This window comes from Strix aluco, chromosome 5 (assembly GCF_031877795.1).
Source record: "Strix aluco isolate bStrAlu1 chromosome 5, bStrAlu1.hap1, whole genome shotgun sequence".
Classification (NCBI taxonomy): domain Eukaryota; kingdom Metazoa; phylum Chordata; class Aves; order Strigiformes; family Strigidae; genus Strix; species Strix aluco.
Genome location: NC_133935.1, coordinates 63,989,848 through 64,007,768, shown reverse-complemented (window position 1 = coordinate 64,007,768; position 17,921 = coordinate 63,989,848). Strand labels below are relative to the sequence as shown.

General features: G+C 41.5%; 1 protein-coding gene across 1 annotated transcript in view; it reads left to right on the top strand.

Moving 5' to 3' along the window:
• Window positions 1–17,269, top strand: part of ATP6AP1 (ATPase H+ transporting accessory protein 1) — a 58,973-nt gene extending 41,704 nt beyond the window's left edge. The window contains exons 9-10 of the mRNA XM_074825478.1: window positions 11,182–11,419; window positions 16,527–17,269. Coding sequence (XP_074681579.1) covers window positions 11,182–11,419; window positions 16,527–16,736 — 448 coding nt within the window. The 3' untranslated portion in view covers window positions 16,737–17,269. The remainder of the gene's footprint in view (window positions 1–11,181; window positions 11,420–16,526) is intronic.
• The last annotated feature ends 652 nt before the right edge of the window (window positions 17,270–17,921 follow it).

Genomic DNA, 17,921 nt, shown 5'->3' with positions numbered 1-17,921 from the left:
CAAGGAAACCAAAGAGAAGAAGTTTAAAGTAATAATGTAGGAGACAATCAGAGCTTGAACAGCATTTTGGTAGGAGATTAAAAGAGGCACATGGCACAAAGATTATAAGCACAAATTAATAAATACCATTATTTACACTGAGGTAGAAGGACATTCTACATGTAGGTAAAAGGGCCCCCAGAAGGACATGTGTTGAAGAGAGTCAGTGAGGTGTTTGGATTTGTATTTAGAGTGCATAGAGACACTTGCAGTCATCATCAGAGACCATGAAAGGTGGTAAAAAACCAAACATGCTTTGTTATTTAACATCTCCCCTCGCCACCAAGCATCTAGAGCTTTGTGAAAGAACATAATGTACAGATAAGATTGTTGTTAGTATAGTATTTTTACTTTTTGGAATATTGTAGTTAGCTGCGTATAGGATCCTTGAGACTTGTCCTTGGTGATGGAATCAAACATTTCTGGGTTTCAATACTGTAAAATTATCAAAGGGGCATGCATTTCCCTGCACACCATGGGGAATTAAGGAAACATTTTCCTTGGATCCCATTCCAAAAACACTGTTCTCAAACCAAGTTGTGTCTTTACTTTTACTCCAAGTCACAAAATATCACTTTCTCTGGTGTTGCCTTGATGCTTCTCTGTCTACTGTCTGCTGCTCCTGTCTCACTCGCATACAGACAGATCCACCAAAACAGTGGTCTAGTTTCTCATTCTGTGTCTTTGCTCGTACTAGTGCAGGTCTTCACTGCTCTCCTGTAATGTCTTTCTGTATGAGTGAATCTGGTTACTTTCTACGTTTGTCCTGAATGTGACCATCCTCAGCATAATACTGTGCTTTCTAGTAAAATTACAGTTCCAAGAAAATAATATGAATCATAAAGCACTTGAAAATCCTATGAAGCATGACACTCTGCTGCAAAACTAGCTACCAAGTTAACTGATAGATTTTAGAGGGGTTGTTTTCTTTAAAGTAGTCAACAGGTTTTGCTCAGCTGTACAACAGCAAATTGCAAACCTTAGGATGTTACTATAGAAACAAAATGTTTTCGGCAGTCGAAACATTTATCTTAGATTTTGATTGCTGCAGCAGGTATAAGATCAAATGTGATGTTAGTGAATGCATATGGCTTAATGAGGATTATTCAGATTTATGTTTAGTCATCTGTTTGTTAAAATCTTATAATTTTAATTAATTATTGGAAGAAAACTTTGATGTGGTCATGAGTCCAAGATGCATCTGAAGAGAAGAAATTTGAAGCAACTTTACAGACTGACTGTAAATTAAAGGAGAACATCAGTACAAAAGGTGAATGGTTCATGTTTTCTCTCTTATTCTGGAATATTTTTTTACATTCTTTGAGGCTGTTGTAGTAAAGGCAGAAATACTCACAAAGTTTCTCTTGACCTGTGCTTCTACTTGAATACATTATAACTAAATACCAAAATGCATAAACAGCCCTGAAACTGGGATAAGAAACTCAGGCTCAACAATAGGTGAGGACTTGAAAAGAGAGTAGGTGAAGAACTGACTGCTGTCATGCCCAGTGAGTAATTAAAGTAGCATAGACTGGCTGTGTTTTGCAGGAGAATTTGATTTATTTCACTGGGCTAAGCGTGATCCAGGCTTTTAATAGGTTCTCAGGACATTTAGACAAAAAAATGCCTAAATTGATTATTTTTCATGTGTGACACAGGTGCTTAGCAATAAAAGTAGAATAGAGGAAGAAGGTGGGAGGTGGCTTCCAGGGCAGTCATTGCTTGGGCATTCACTGTGCATTGGCCTGCTTGTGGGAGGTAGAGAGGGATTGCTTCTGTGCCTCTTTTTTCCCTCTTTCCTTCATTTATTAAGCTGTCTTTATCTTGACCCACAAGTTCCCTCATTTTTGCTCTTTCCTGTCTGTTCTGTTGGGAACAGGGAATGAGCAAGCAGCTACATGGGTGCTTGGCTACTGGCTGGTGTCAACCCACAACATCTCAGAAGCCTTTATAAAGAAAACTTTCTGCTAAAGACACACCTGGTTATTTGTGCTGTTTTCTGTTGGATTATCTCTTGATTTAAGAGACAATTGAGTCATTTCAGGCCTCTATTAGCTGCCATAATACAATATTGCATGGAATATAATGCAAATAATAAGAAATACTCAATAGAACCAGAACAATCCATTGATCTTTTCATGATTCAGGAACACATTATTCACCTTGTTGATCTCAGCATGTCTATTGTCAAGAGCTTCTAAAACCCACAGAGATACATTACAACCTCTGTTTTCCCCTTCTGGTTCACTCTGATTACATTTCTTGTTCAAGATGACTCCTTGGTAAGATTACAGTCTGCCTCAATAAACAGAACATAAGCAGGGCAAAGAGGTGGGAAACAACAGAGCAAACAACAATACTGCAGTATTTTCCCCCGTAAAGGCTATTTACTTAGGTATAGGAGAGCATCCCTTGAAGACCGAAAGTGACACCAGAGAGGACCACATTCAAGTATCTCAATTTATTCATCAATAAAAGAGTCTCTAAGTTCAACAGCATGAGCTGGATCCAGAGCCTGCCCTTACCACCACTAGTCTACCACTTCATGCTGAGCAGCTAGTCATATCCCACCTCTCTCCTAGCAGCTGAAATAGCTGCTTCATCCTAGTCAAACAGCTGCCATCTCCCTTCTCCCTGTCTCTAGCAAGAGTAGCAGTTCCATTCATCCTCCTGCAATTGCCACTGAGAGGTGAGCTGTTAGGGAGTGGTTATGGAGTGTTCCTGGTTGTACTAGTTTTAGAAAAGTGATCTACTGCTGCAGGAGGGCTAGGAGCAGTGGGCAGTAGTTTTTGCTGGAAGAAGCATCATCTCAGCTCTCTCACCAGCTGATGACATCCAGCTTTCAAGCACCTGTCTGTCATCTTCTCTGGGAAAAGGTGTCAAAGTGGATGGAAGTGCAGAGCATTAGTATTTTCCCCACTTACACTGATAAGTACTTGACTGTTGTTGCTCATAGCATGTGTAGAATAGAATTGACCCAAGAATCATGTTGAAAACGTAATAATTCCGGCTAGCTTCCTTTCCAGAAATATCTCTCCTTGTAATGAATAGCCATATGAGATGGTGATCGATAAGAGGTGGTGGCATTTAGAGTTAATTAGGTTATCTGGCACAAAGGGAGCCTGGCTTATGATCAGGAGTAGTTTGTGCCACAATACATAAAGTACATAATGTCTGCATGAAAGTTTGCTTCCTGTATTGTCTCTAATGTTTAATACAAACAAAATATTTCCTATAATAGCCAAGGTAGTTTCAGTTCTGCAGATAACATCACAGAATGAATCACAGAATCATAGAATGGTTTGGATTGGAAGGGACCTTAAAAATCATCTAGTTCCAACCCCCCTGCCATGGGCAGGGACACCTTCCACTATATTAGGTTGTTCGAAGCCCCATCCACCCTGGCCTTGAACACTTCCAGGGAGGGGGCATCCACAACTTTTCTGGGCAACCTGTTCCAGTGTCTCACCACCCTCACAGTGAAGAATTTTTTCCTCATATCTAATCTAAAGCTATCCCCTTTCAGTTTAAAACTGTTATTCCTCATCCTATCACTACACTCCCTGATAAAGAGTCCCTCCGCATCTTTCCCTTAGGCCCCCTTTAAGTACCGGCAGGCTGCTCTAAGGTCTCCCTGGAGCCTTCTCTTCTCTGGGCTGAACAACCCCAACTGTCTCAGCCTGTCCACATAAGGAAGGTGCTCCAGTTTCCCAATCATCTTCGTGGCCTTCTCTGGACTTGTTCCTACAGGTCCATGTCCTTCTTATGTTGGGGTTCCCAGAGCTGGATACAATACTCTAGGTGGGGTCTCATGAGAGCGGAGTAGAGGGGGAGAATCACCTCTCTCAACCTGCTAGCCACACTTCTTTTGGACATCTTCCAGGATACGGTTGGCTTTCTGGTGTGCAGACACACACTGCTGGGTCATGTTGAGCTTCTCATCAACCAACACCCCCAAGTCCTTTTCTGCAGGGCTGCTCTCAATCCATTCTCCACCCAGCCTGTATTTGTGCTTGGGATTGCCTCAGTCCATGTGCAGGACCTTGCACTTGGCCTTGCTGAACTTCATGAGGTTCGCACAGGCCCATCTCTCAAGCCTGTCAAGGTCCCTTAGTTATCTCTCCTCTCCTTGTCATTCATTTGCTATATTGTGCTCATTCTACTTGCTATCTACTCATCTGAGAAAAACTAAATGGAGTAATTCTATTGATTTTTGTTGTTTGAATGTCCTTTTTTTTGTAATTTAATGAATTATAATTGTATCAGTTATCAGTTAAACACATGCTTGTTGGAGGCTATCCACTTTGAGTTGATTGGAAAAATACTAATAATAAAAGCCTGTATTAAGTTAACCATGCTCAACTAGTTCACTAATTAGAACCTTAATTCTCATAAATCTGTAAGTAACATAAAATTTTATTCTTTGGTGCCATGTGAAGAGACTGCGTTCTCTTGGATGTCACTTCAGACTGTATTCACATACATAGCCTTATAAACTTGTTTGTTCATATGGTGAGTCTCCAAAGAATTTCCTTGTTTACCACTTTTCTTATCTTGTCAGCAAAAGTACAGAGCACACCCAGCATCTGTGGTTGGCACAAACATTTAAGTAAACTTCTTTGTGCTTATAACTGGCCTTCAGCTAGTGCCTATAGCATTGCTACTGAGACACTATGGAAATTCTGTTCAGATTTTGCTGCATATCAGGAAAGAATTAGTTTCTTCTAGCAATTAATATCTAGGATAATACATGTTTTAATTTTCTAACTTTATCACTATAACAATAGGATATTTTTCATAAGTATTTGTGAATGTGAATGTGAATAGCTGAAATTCAAATTTTTTTTCTTTTTCACTGATGCTTGCAGCTGAATGTTGTATGGAAAGAGATGTTCGATCTCAAAAAGTAAGGAATGCCATAAGACAAAATATCCTTTTCTTACCTGAATGACACTTTGAGTTCTAGGATTCCTTCTGAGCATTTTGAAACTCTTGAGAATTATGAAGTTACATGAATCAGAAGCCACAGATTATTAAAAAAACAAACAAACAAAAAAAAAAAGTAAAAAGAAAAGGCTCAATTACTGTAGTAACCTGTCAAATTTTGTGTTACTCCTAAGAAGCATTTTTTGTGTTGAGTTTAGACTCTGTGTTGTATGGATGACATGCTACTGAAAGCAATTGATTTGAACAAACAGAGAAGATTCTCTCTCTATATATATATATACCCTATAGAATATAAAATATTCTGTGTTGTGCCACATTTACAGATGACTGCTTATTCTCACCCTGCCCACCTGTTTTTTCCTCAGTTTCCAGATTTTTGCTGACTTCCTGCTTCTTGAGCAATCATCTGGCTTCTGGGGCAGAAATGCTCACCTCTTACCAGTTCTTGTCACCTCTTCAATGGCAGTCGTTAGCAAGGCCTGCATGGCAGGCTGAGGAGAGGGGCTCCGAAGAGGAGGATAGCGGCAGGGGAGCCTTCTGAAAGCCCCCAAAACCCGCAGCAAAAGCACAAAACGAGAAGGCAGAAGCCCAGGGAAGAGGGAGAGGCTCAAGCTGCCTCCCCCCTGAGCAGGAAGAGTGAGCTGCTGCTAATGAGGGCAGCGGAGACTCAGGGCGGGTGGAGACTGGAGTGATGACGCCCAATATCCCTCACGTGCAATAGCAGACGCCAGGGAGTGCGAGTGAACAGGAGTGCGGCAACAGGGTGGGCAAACAGGGCGTGGTGCGTCAGAAGGGTGAGGCGCGGCAGTTGGCGCGTGAGTTGGCACAGGCAGGGCGAGCGGACAGGGCACAGTCCATCTCTGGGGTCTAGATCTTATCTGAGCTAGTTGTCATCTTATTGTCCTCCATGAGCAGACTGAACCATGTTCTCCACTCACGTCAAATACACCACCACAAAGAACGTGGTGACCCAGATGGAGCTGCCATGCAAACACACAGAGGTCCAGGTCCCGGGCTGCAGGGAGTGCCTGAGCCTGTCAATCCTGTCAGAGGGCAGCAGTGACAACACCTGTGTGCGCTGTGATCAGCTGGATGACCTGCTCAGCCTGGTGGCAGAACTCAAAGAAGATGTCACAAGATTAAGAAGTATTAGGGAGTGTGAAAGGGAGATTGGAAAGCAAATGGAGGCTCCAAACAAGGCAGGCAATGCCTCATCCTCCTGCTACCAGGCAAAAGGAGGGGACCTAAGAGATGGGGGAGACTGGAAACAGCTCCCTGCTCAGGGAGGCAGGAAAATGTTCTCCTGACCTCCCTCACCCTCCATGGTGTCCCTTCACAATAAATTTGGGTCCCTAGAATTTTTGAATGAAGAAGAGAAGGATGAAGAAAATGAGACAAACAAGGAGGAAGACCAAGGTCCACCAAGGCCGGGTCATTCTGGACCAGGTATTAAAACCAGTTCTAAAAAGAACCCCAGAAGAGTCATTCTGGTGGGTGACTCCATTCTGAGGGGTGTCGAAGTCCCCATATACAGACCGGACCCGCTTCATAGGGAAGTCTACTGCCTCCCTGGGGCCCGCGTTAAGGACCTCACGGCTAAACTCCCCGCTCTAGTGAGACCCAAGGACTACTACCCTCTCCTGGTTTTTCAGGTAGGTAGCGATGACATTACCAGGAGAAGTCCTAAAGCAATGAAGAGAGATTTCAGGGCCTTGGGGAAACTGTTGAAGGGGTCGGGGGCACAAATTGTGTTCTCCTCCGTCCCTTCAGTTGGGAAGATGGATGAAGAAGAATACCGGAGAACTCAACAGATGAACTTGTGGCTCCAAGACTAGTGTTACCAACAGGGCTTCGGATTTTTCAATCATAGGTTGGTATACAAGACGTCAGAACTTTTGGGATTGGATGGGAAGCACCTGTCCCAGAGGGAGGAAAGGATGTTGGGGCAGGAGTTATCTGGGCTCATTGAGAGAGCTTTAAACTAGATTTGAAGGGGGAAGGGGGCAAAACACCAGCCCATCTGAAGTGCATGTATACCAATGCACACAGCATGGGTAACAAACAGGAAGAGCTTGAAGCCATGATGCAACAGGAAAATTATGATGTAGTGGCTATTACGGAAACATGGTGGGATGTCTCCCATGACTGGAGTGTGCCAGTTGATGGCTACAAGCTCTTTAGGAGGGATAGACAAGGAAGGAGAGGTGGAGGGGTGGCACTGTATGTTAGGGACTGTTATGATTGTTTTGAGTACAAGTGTAGTGAAGACAGGGTGGAGTGTCTTTCCGTTAGAATCAGGGGGAAGGCCAACAGGGCAGATGTTGTAGTAGGAGTCTACTATAGGCCACCCAACCAGGACAGAGAGGTGGATGAAATATTCTATAGGTATTTAGGCAAAATATCACGATTGCTTGCCCTTGTTCTTGTGGGAGACTTTAACTTCCCAGACATCTGCTGGAAATACAACACAGCAGAGCGGGACCAGTCCTGGAGATTCCTGGAATGTGTGGGAGATATCTTCCTGACACAGCTGGTGAGTGAACCGACAAGAGAAGGTGCCCTGCTGGACCTCCTCTTTGTGAACAGAGAAGGACTGGTCGATGATGTGGCGGTTGGAGGCTGACTAGGGCAGAGCGATCATGAAATTTTAGAGTTCTCTACTCTTAGGGAGGCCAGGAGAGGGGGCAGCAGAACTGCCATGCTGGACTTCCAAAGGGCTGACTTTGTCTTGTTTAGGCACCTGCTTAACAAGATCCCTTGGGAGACAGTCCTGAAGGGTATAGGGGTCCAGGAAGGCTGGACACTCTTTAAGAAGGAAGTCTTAATGGCACAGGAGCAGGCTGTCCCCAGGTGCTGTAAGAGAAGTCAGCGACAAAGAAGACCAACCTGTCTAAACTGGGAGCTTTGGCTGCAACTCAGGGAGAAAAGGAGAGTTTACAGCCTTTGGAAGAAGGGGCTAGCGACTCACAGTGATTACAAAGATGCTGTGAGGCTATGCAGGGTGGAAATCAGGAGGTCTAAAGCCCAGCTAGAAATTAATCTGGCTTCAGCAATCAAGGACAACAAGAAATCTTTCTATAAGTATGTGAGCAGCAAAAGAAAGACCAGGGAGAGCCTCCATCCCCTGCTAGACACAGGAGGAAACATGGTAACAAGTGATGAGGAAAAGGCTGAGGTGCTTAATGCCTTCTTTGCCTCAGTCTTTAATAGCAAGACTAGTTGTATTGAGGGAATCCAGCCTCCTCAGCCAGAAGACAGACACTGGGAGAACAACCCCAGCACAATTCAGGAGGAGATAGTCAGTGACCTACTGCATCACATAGACAAGTCTATGGGACCGGATGAGATACACCCAAGGGTGCTGAAGGAACTGGCTGAGGTGTTTGCCAAGCCACTTTCCATCATTTACCAGCAGTCCTGGCTGACCGGGGAGGTCCCGACAGACTGTAAAATGGCCAATGTGGTGCCCATATATAAGAAGGGTTGGAAAGATGATCCGGGAAATTACAGGCCTGTCAGCTTGAATTCAGTGCCCGGGAAGCTGATGGAGCAGCTCATCCTGAGTACCATCATACAACACATGTGGGACAACCAGATGATCAGGCCCAGTCAGCATGGGTTTATGAAAGGCAGGTCCTGCTTGACAAACCTGATCTCCTTCTACAACAGGGCGACCTGCTTATTGGATGAGGGAAAGGCTGTGGATGTTGTCTACCTTGACTTCAGTAAGGCCTTTGACACCATTTCCCACAGCATTCCCCTGGCAAAATGATGCTCACGGCTTGGATGGGCACACGCTTTGTTGATGGCCGGGCCCAAAGAGTTGTGGTGAATGGAGTTAAATCCAGTTGGTGGCCAGTCATGAGTGGTGTCCCCCAAGGCTTGGTTTTGGGGCCACTCCTGTTTAACATCTTTATTGATGATCTAGACAAGGGGATTGAGTGCACCCTCAGTAAATTTGCAGATGACACCAAGTTGGGTGGGAGTGTTGATCTGCTCGAGGGTAGGGAGGCTCTGCAGAGAGACCTGGATAGGCTGGAGCGATGAGCTAAGGCCAACTGTAGGAGTTTCAATAAGGCCAAATGCCGAGTGCTGCACTTGGGCCACAACAACCCCCAGCAGCGCTACAGGCTTGGGGAGGAGTGGCTGGAGAGCTGCCACTCAGAGAGGGACCTGGGGGTGTTGATTGGCAGCTGGCTGAACATGAGCCAGCAGTGTGCCCAGGTAGCCAAGAAGGCCAATGGCATCCTGGCTTGTATCAGAAATAGCGTGGCCAGCAGGGACAGGGAAGGGATCTTACCCCTGTACTCGGCACTGGTGAGGCCGCACCTCGATTACTGTGTTCAGTTTTGGGCCCCTCACTACAAAAAGGACATTGAATTACTCAAGCATGTCCAGAGAAGGGCAGCGAAGCTGGTGAAGGGTCTGGAGCACATGTCGTACGAGGAGCGGCTGAGGGAACTGGGGTTGTTTAGTCTGGAGAAGAGGAGGCTGAGGGGAGACCTCATCACCCTCTACAGCTACCTGAAAGGAGGTTGCAGAGAGCTGGGGATGAGTCTCTTTAACCAAGTAATAAGCAATAGGACCAGAGGGAATGACCTCAAATTGCACCAGGGAAGGTTTAGACTGGATATTAGGAAGCATTTCTTTACAGAACGGGTTTTTAGGTGTTGGAATGGGCTGCCCAGGGAGGTGATGGAGTCCCCATCCCTGGAGGTGTTTAAGAGTAGGGTCGACTTAGCGCTGAGGCATATGGACTATTTAGGAACTGTTAATGTTGGGTTGATGGTTAGACTGGATGATCTTCAAAGTCTTTTCCAACGTAGATGATTCTGTGATTCTGTGCATCTGGCTTACACAATAGAGTCACAAAGTATTGGGCTTACACAATGGAGCCAGTGATTAGTGGTCTGTGTGCCTGATGGGAAACATTTGGTTTCACTCAGTCCACATTTCCCCCCTTTGAGGCTTATCTAAGGAGTTTGTCGATGCACCTGCAAGGGAGTGGGGGGGTGCATCCTTTAATACGTTCCCACTTCCTCGGGTGACATTCCTTAGGCTAATCACAAAGGCCACAGCTTGTCCTTGAGGTTTTCTGTGTTGATGAATGTTTGAGACATTACTTCCTTCAGTTCCTTACATACCCCAAATTTTACAATCCCCATACAGTGTTACCCATTGTGGACAGACATATTAGAATATTTTATTTTGTAAGAAGTCTCACTTATTGCTAAAAATATTCCTCTTCTAAATTCTTTGTGGTTATCAATAAGCAAAACAAACCTTCAGCAAACTTTATAGAGCAATCCATACATAGACCAAGTAGAGTTAAAGCATTAAGCAACATGCAATAAGGAGAAAAGTTTACCATTTCCTTATGAGATAACTTGAATAAGTAAAAGTAACTGGGTAAGAAGTGGTAAAGACTAGGACATAGTCCTGAACTGTAAAGGATCAGGATGTACTTCTGGGTGTTCCCAATTATTTCTGTTTCAGAACATTTGGGAGGTGTTCAGACTGCAGTGGTAGTAACATATATATAAATCCCATTACTATAAACTTCTGGAAACTGCTACAATACTGCACATACACAGACCTTTTCAAAATGAGAAAATATTTATTTGTGCTTAACCCACTACAAATTGGGAAACTAGGACTGATGACCCCTCCCCACCCTCTAGTGAGAAGAAATTCTGTCTTCTACTGGAAATTCAGACATTTGCAAAGGCATCTGAGCCAAGGAAGAATTGCAATGATAAATCAGAATGGTTATCATGCCTGTGCCTATCATAAAAGCAATTTTCAAAAAATCCCATAAAATATTTATTGAGAGCCACTGCAGGCCTACTGACAGTCTCTCAGGTTCTGCTCCACTGATTATAAACTGTTCGTAACTGATGAAATATTGCACTGGCAGAAGCCCTTGAAGAATGAAATTGCATTTGCTCCTTGCCTTCCACAGCTATGGAAAACTGTGCTTGTGAGGTGAAACTCTAAGAAGTAGTAAAAATGTATTCACAGAGTCTCTTCACTTATGAACAATCCTAATGACATGGGAGGCCAAGATAAGATGCCAACTGTGATGTCTGCAGCTAGCATTAGTGAACCTTTATCTGCCACCAGTACTTTATCAAATGAATATTAACTTTTTCCTTCTGACATTTTCACTTTTTTTCCCCTCTGTTGTCTTTCTAGGTTTTTAATGACCAACAAGTTCTATGGAGGTTCGGCTAGAAATTGGTCCACTTTAGATTCAGTTGAGATTGTACAAGATGGAGAAAAGTTTGCTAAATTTAATGTTTCTGTCATGTCTTCTCCTGTGGAGTATTCATTTCATTGTCAGCTGGTGGGAACAAGCAATCTCTATCCTGCAAGGCTGATTCCATCCAACAATGAGGCAAAAAACTGGGATGTTTTCATTTCCAGGTTGCAAGTGAGTACACATTGCCATTTCAGAGATAATTCCAAGAACTATTACTTGCTATTGTAGATGCTGAACGACACACATTCATAATGCCCTTACTTTCATTTCAGCCTGAGGGAAAATGTAAAAGAAAAGCTGTTCCCCCTAGGTGAGCTATTCAATAAAGGGGTAAAAAGGACAGCAGTTGCTGAACAATAAGAACATGAAAGCATAGCTTTGAAAAACAAAAAAACCTGTGAAGTTGTCCACAGAAAAGCAAAACCAATAAAACCAAATGCGCTTAATCAGGCAAAGAATGACTAAGTCCCCATGCCTGTTTAATGAATTGTGCTGCTATGGGAAACATGGGCCTCTTAGGTGGGTGGCTTTATGCTGCTTATTTTGTTTTTATTTGATTTCTGTGCACTTTGTTTACCTAGGAAAGTACCTCTTAGTGTGGTTACTGTTTTCAGTGACATAGACTGTCTGTACTCCTACAGATTGAAACAAAGCCAGGTGCAATTAGATTTAACTGAAGGTTTGCCATGGACTTCAGTCAGAAGCAATACTAAGTCCTGCATGGCCCAGAAGGAAAGCAGTGGCTTTTTTTTTTTTTTGAATGAGGCATGTATTTTCTGTGTATTTAGTTCAGTACTACAGACTATATATGTGAGGTGTAGATCATTGTCTCTATTATTTTGAGCATTGCTCTTGACTCAGGAGAAGCACATCAGCATTTATATCTTAAAACAATATTGTACTAAGGGATGTCGTTGATTAAAGAGATCGTGGAAATGACAGGAATAATTCCAAACAGGACTCTTTTTGTCAATGAGCTAACGCCATGATAACTGGATACAAATGCTGATATAATTGTATTTATGATTTTGATAATAAACCAAATCTCAATAATCTAAGTCCAGATTTCACATTTCTGCTTAAACGATGGGAATCTCAAAGATACGGCATTGATGCTGAGATTTATTTTCCATAAATTCCAGGGTCAAGTCCCACAGTTTTTTGAGAAGCAATGTTGCAATACACACCAATGTTGTGAAGGTTCCTCCTGGTGGTATTTTTTATGGAAAGGCCTGAAAATACCTGAGTCCACACAACTGTACTTTGCCTAGTCAACTCTTTGAATTTAGACTTTGGCATCACTAGGCTATGAAAGTTCATGGGCTATGAAAATACAAAGCATCCACTTACAACATATATTTTCCTTGAATTTCTATATACATTAGTACTGCTGCCTTCTTAAAGCTTAGAGAAAGGCCTTGCTCCATCCTTAGTAGGCAACTTTTCGCTGGGGTCTTGATCAAGAGGAGTAGTATGTTTCCCACCTTCCTTACTGATTTGGAGCAGCTGTTGCTTCTACTCTTCAGACAACAGAACTTCCAGTTCCTCTGGGGAAAGACCTTTTTCTCTGATGAAGTCCTAAGCATGGAAAAACCTGTAAAGTCTTGTTCTGATCTTTTCTGTTGTGTGAGAAAACAGAAATTCACTATTCTGGGCTTGTTTGTACGTTCTATCTGAACTAGATCATACCTTTCCAGATGTCTTCCACTCATATGAAGTAAAATCTGATTGATCTCAATATCAGTCTTTGTTCTAGAATGAGGTTTAGAAAACCCCAAGCTCTATTGCATGGTGAAAAAAGCACATGGGATCTGCTCAGTGGTTGTATCCAGCACAAAATCTTGTTGCTGAAACTCAGGTACATGATTTTCATGTCAATGTTATGCAATCAGTTAGAAACCAGGATCCAAATGCCAATCTAGCTGGTACAGTTGCACTTTGCAATGCTGAGTCCTGAAAACATTATCCCTGTATAAGAGGGACACAGCACCTGAACAGTGAAACCTTGCATATCTTGTTTTAAAGCAAGGCTGAAATGGTGCAGCCTTTTACCTTAGTGCTGGAGGTAGCTCAGTCACTACCACCTTGTTGTGGTTTGAACTTGGCCGGTAGCCAATCACTATGTGGCCTGTCATTTACTCCCCCCCCCCCCCCCCCGGTGAAATAGGGGGAAGAAATTCATAGATTGAATAAAAAAAATGTAGTAATAGTAACAAAAGAACAAGTCCAAACAGGTAAAATACAGCAGTGGCTCACCGACCAGTGACTGGTACACTGCCCACCCCCAGCAGCGATCCCGACCACACCAGAAATCCACTGCACCAAATGGGAAACCAAAACCGAAATGGGCCATGAGAGAGCACTTGTCCACCTATATACTGAGCATGATGTCACATATGGAATACTCCAATGACCAATCCAGGCCAGGCCCAAGGAAAGTTAACTCTATCCTGGCCAAAACCAGGACACACCTAAAGAACCTCCGTGGGATGCTGTCTAGGCATATGCATAACCTAGGATGTCAGCACTCATAGCTGCACACAGTACCAAAACTGCTCTGGTTTTGGTGGCATTTTTTGTTGGTTTTGTTGTTGTTACAGGAATAGTTGCTCTACCACAGATACATTTTATCCTTTTGAGAATCTCAGAATTTTCTTTGACGTTAAAGAGGAGGCTGCCACCAGAAGCACTGCTTTTCTTTAGCATGTGTCACAGTGGTTTACAAGCCCCTTTGTTCCTAAGAAAAACTACCAAAAACTTAAAAATCAAGAATATTAGGATTCTTTGTGGCTGAAATATTTCTAAATTCAAAACTTAGATGTTCAGTGTACACTTAAGAGCCATGAAACCAACAGATTTTACTTGAAGGCTTTGTCAAAGGTCAAATGATGAGAAAACTCCATTCAAAAAAAATATTTTTAAAATTAACAGTAAATGCAGACTAGTATAACCAAGACAAATGATGCTGGTCCAAACACTAAAATTAAAACTTCCACAGTACAGAAGCCTGTGTCCAAAAGGCTTTTACATTCATAAAAATTAGACAACCATATGTGAAAGTATTTTTAACTTTTCTATAGGTAGAAATGCTGCTAGGAGTCACATTTTTATCTTCCACCTGGGATCTAACACCCCCACAGAAATGATATAGCTTCAGAAAAACAATAAAAGAACACTGCATATACTTCATATCCTGCCTAGAAGTAGACATAGCATTTTAAGAATATACAATTAAAGCTTTCACCTCAAAGATTCAATAAGAATAATCCTGCTTCCAAAAAACCCACAATAGGATTGACATAATAAAATTCAGTATTTCTGGCTCTAAATCAGAAGTGGTAAAGCCTTTCTAAACCAAATTTACCTGTTAAATGTTTCAGAGAGTTCTTGTAAATCTAGTAACAAGTGTGTATTGTTTTCCAGAATTTCCATCCATTTTTTGAACATAAATGACATAAATCATCACTTGCTTTCTGTTTTTACTGTGAATAAGTCTTTCAGACTACATTTCATGACTCCTATTCACATTCTCATCTGTTGTCAAAGCAGTGGCTTAACAAGTGAAGCCTTTGGTAATCGCTTGTATTCTGTAAAACTGCACAAACAGTTACCAACCCAAAAGGTTATTTTCGGTAATCCTGCTTTAATCAGAAGTCTGACTGCCTATAGTGAAAGCAGGCAGTCTTTGCAAGTTAGCTACCATGATCTGACTGGAAAGATTCTTCTAAGAGGCCCAGAAAAGCTTGAAATGCTAAAATTGCCTTCACCTCCACAGTACCTAAATAGTCCTTAGTTCTGAATATGATCATAGTTTTATTAGTCAGCATTCTGGAAGGTATAGATATTAGTCTTAACACACATATTGAGTACACATAATCTTTAGATGCCTGAGCCACGAACGAACTCAAACCCAGAGTGCTTACTGGTGTAGCACAGTATGCAAGCCACAAACTAATTTCTTCAGTGTTTGTACCAACACCTTTCCTAGGAAGTACAAACTCTTTTATTTCTACAAAGCTTTCCATTTAGTTTATCGTAAAGCATACAGTAATCAAGAAGTGGGAACATAGAAAAGTAGTAATCCATGATCTTCTGCTTCCTTATTGCCTGGTGAGGGAAGTGAATTAAATAAAATAATCCTTTTTTATTTTATTCTATAACATTTTCTACAAAATAGTCAGTTTTAAGGTCTTGTTTCTTTACTGCTGGATTTATGATGTTTGGTGCTTTCCTTAGACAGCCATTTCAAAGAATCAGTAAACACATAAGAAGCCCAGTCTTCATTTGTCTTTATAAAATTATTTAAGAAAGACTCAAAACCACAGATCACACTAATTCTTTCTCTCCTTCATTTTCTTCCACCAGTTAGACTCTCTTCCTTCTCAAGGAATCAGTGCTTATGTCATTATGTGCATGTTTGCAGAGGAGGGATTGTCTTCCCTTTCCTCATAGTTTTCTAATCTTTCACTGCTTTTAAATTTTTTGAAGGATAGTGGTCTCAAAGGCATACAGTTTGTTAATACTTTCTGCAAAATTGGTAGCTAGGCAGATAATAGATCCCCAAATTAGTTGTTTTTTCTGAGGCAAATAATATGGTAGGATCTCAGTCAGTGGCAGACATTGAGAATCCAGTCAAAGAAGAGATATTACATATTTTTCTAACTGCTGGAAAAGCTACTATGGGTTTCATATGTTAATAGACAACACGAATCCAACACCTCAATAAAGCAAGCCCTCTCTCCTGTTTTGTCTCTGATGTCTAAGGAGGGGGGAAGAAAGGTTTCATAACTGTTTTCTCCTTGAACTTTTACTAGAACTCAGTCAAAAAGGTCATCTTCATTAGATGCATTTTAAAGTAGGTTTCAGGAGTTCTGCTTGTCAAGGAGTTATTAGCTAAAATCTCAGAGTATTTCAACATATCTCATGATCTGGGAGTGACCTTAACTCTCATGTCTTTGAGTGCTTTGAGTTTCCTGGTTCTTAAGTGGTCGTTCAGTAATACTGATCACACGTCCCCTTTGGGACTTCTAAAAGTAACAAAAATTTCTGAAGTGGGAAACCTTGCCAAACAAATTAATTCTGCATCTTTAATTTCCTGGGTAAAGAGGAGACCTGGAAAATTGTTATGCAGAGGATTTGGTTCTCACTCTTTTTTAATGGACAGAGTGTGAGTGGTAATTAACAGGTGCATTTTTTGTAATCACCACATATATCCTGAAAGTAGGGCCTACACTCCATGCTTAATTGCACTCATCTATCTACCTTTTTTCATTTTCAGATTCAAGGCTTCAATGTTGAAAACAACCGGTTTTCCTACGCTAGTGACTGCACAGGTTTCTTCACTCCTGGAATCTGGATGGGCTTGGTGATATCTATAGTTTTGCTGTGGATCTTGGCCTATGGAATCCATATGATCACACAACTCACAACAAACAGCAGATTCGATGACCCCAAAGGTCCAGCTCTGTCAGTTCCTCAGACAGAATAGCCATGGATTGACTTAATGCTGCTATGGCTTTTCCTGGTCTGATATTTATGATTTTTATAATCTTTCTGCTTCATAATATGTGTAACCTAAAAAAATATCATAACAGAAAGGGATAATTAAACTCCATATAAAAAAGGTCCTTATGCTTGGAAACAATATTTCTTGTATTACCATCATTTGTTAACGGCTATCTGTGTCAAGAGTCTGAGGTGAGACTGTAGAGGTTATTACTCTATCTGCCTATTAGAAAGAGCATTACAAACTGCTTTCAGATTAATTATTATTATTGGCAAAGAAAGGATATCACAACAGATATAAATGGCAAGGATAAATAGCTTATTTGATAGGAAACTATATATTGAAACTATTGATCTCTCTAAAGGCTCTTTAGTAAGTATGTCATGTTGATGTTACATCTTAAGAGGGCTGAACTGTGTTTTGTCATTTTTTCTCTTGAGAAAACCATCCAGAAATGTACAGAACTAATAAAGTATAGGTCACTAAATAAATGGTCTTGAAAAGTCTGTTCAAAATACATGTCTTTGTTCAGATGTGGTATCACAAATGAGAATGGGTGGCTTAAGGTTTAGCTTCCCTCTAATGTTATCTTATGCCTGTGAGAATTATGTTGAGCAACACTAACCTACGTGTTTGTTTTAGCCATGGATAGCTAATGGAGTTACTAAGCAAGATAGCTCCTTGTCCAAACTGATCACAAAATTATATTTGGTTTCATGACAGTGAATACAACTGTTCAAGCTCATAACCTAGTATGATTCAATGTGCCAGTCAGACAGCATCTTAACAGAGATAAGGTAATTTTCATAGCATCTCGCCTTTTCCAGGTACCTTTGGGGTAGTTACGAAGTTTGTACAAAAAAGGAAAAAAAAAAAAAGTCATTAGAAGCACTGTGCTAATGTACTGTTTAAGTCTGAGCATGTTTATGGTCATCTTAATGATTCCAAAAACCTGAAAACATTCAGAGTGTGCTGAATTCTTCTGCAATTAATAAAGACACTAAATCTTCTCATTGGGCAATCTGGCTATGAAGTGAATTACTAAATGTTATGAAAAATTAGGAGATAGTAAAAGAGCAATGGTAAAATGGTAAAAAATGGTAAAATTAACATTTTGATTTTTCTTCTGTGATGTTCTATTATGACTGTTCATGTTCTATTAGTAGT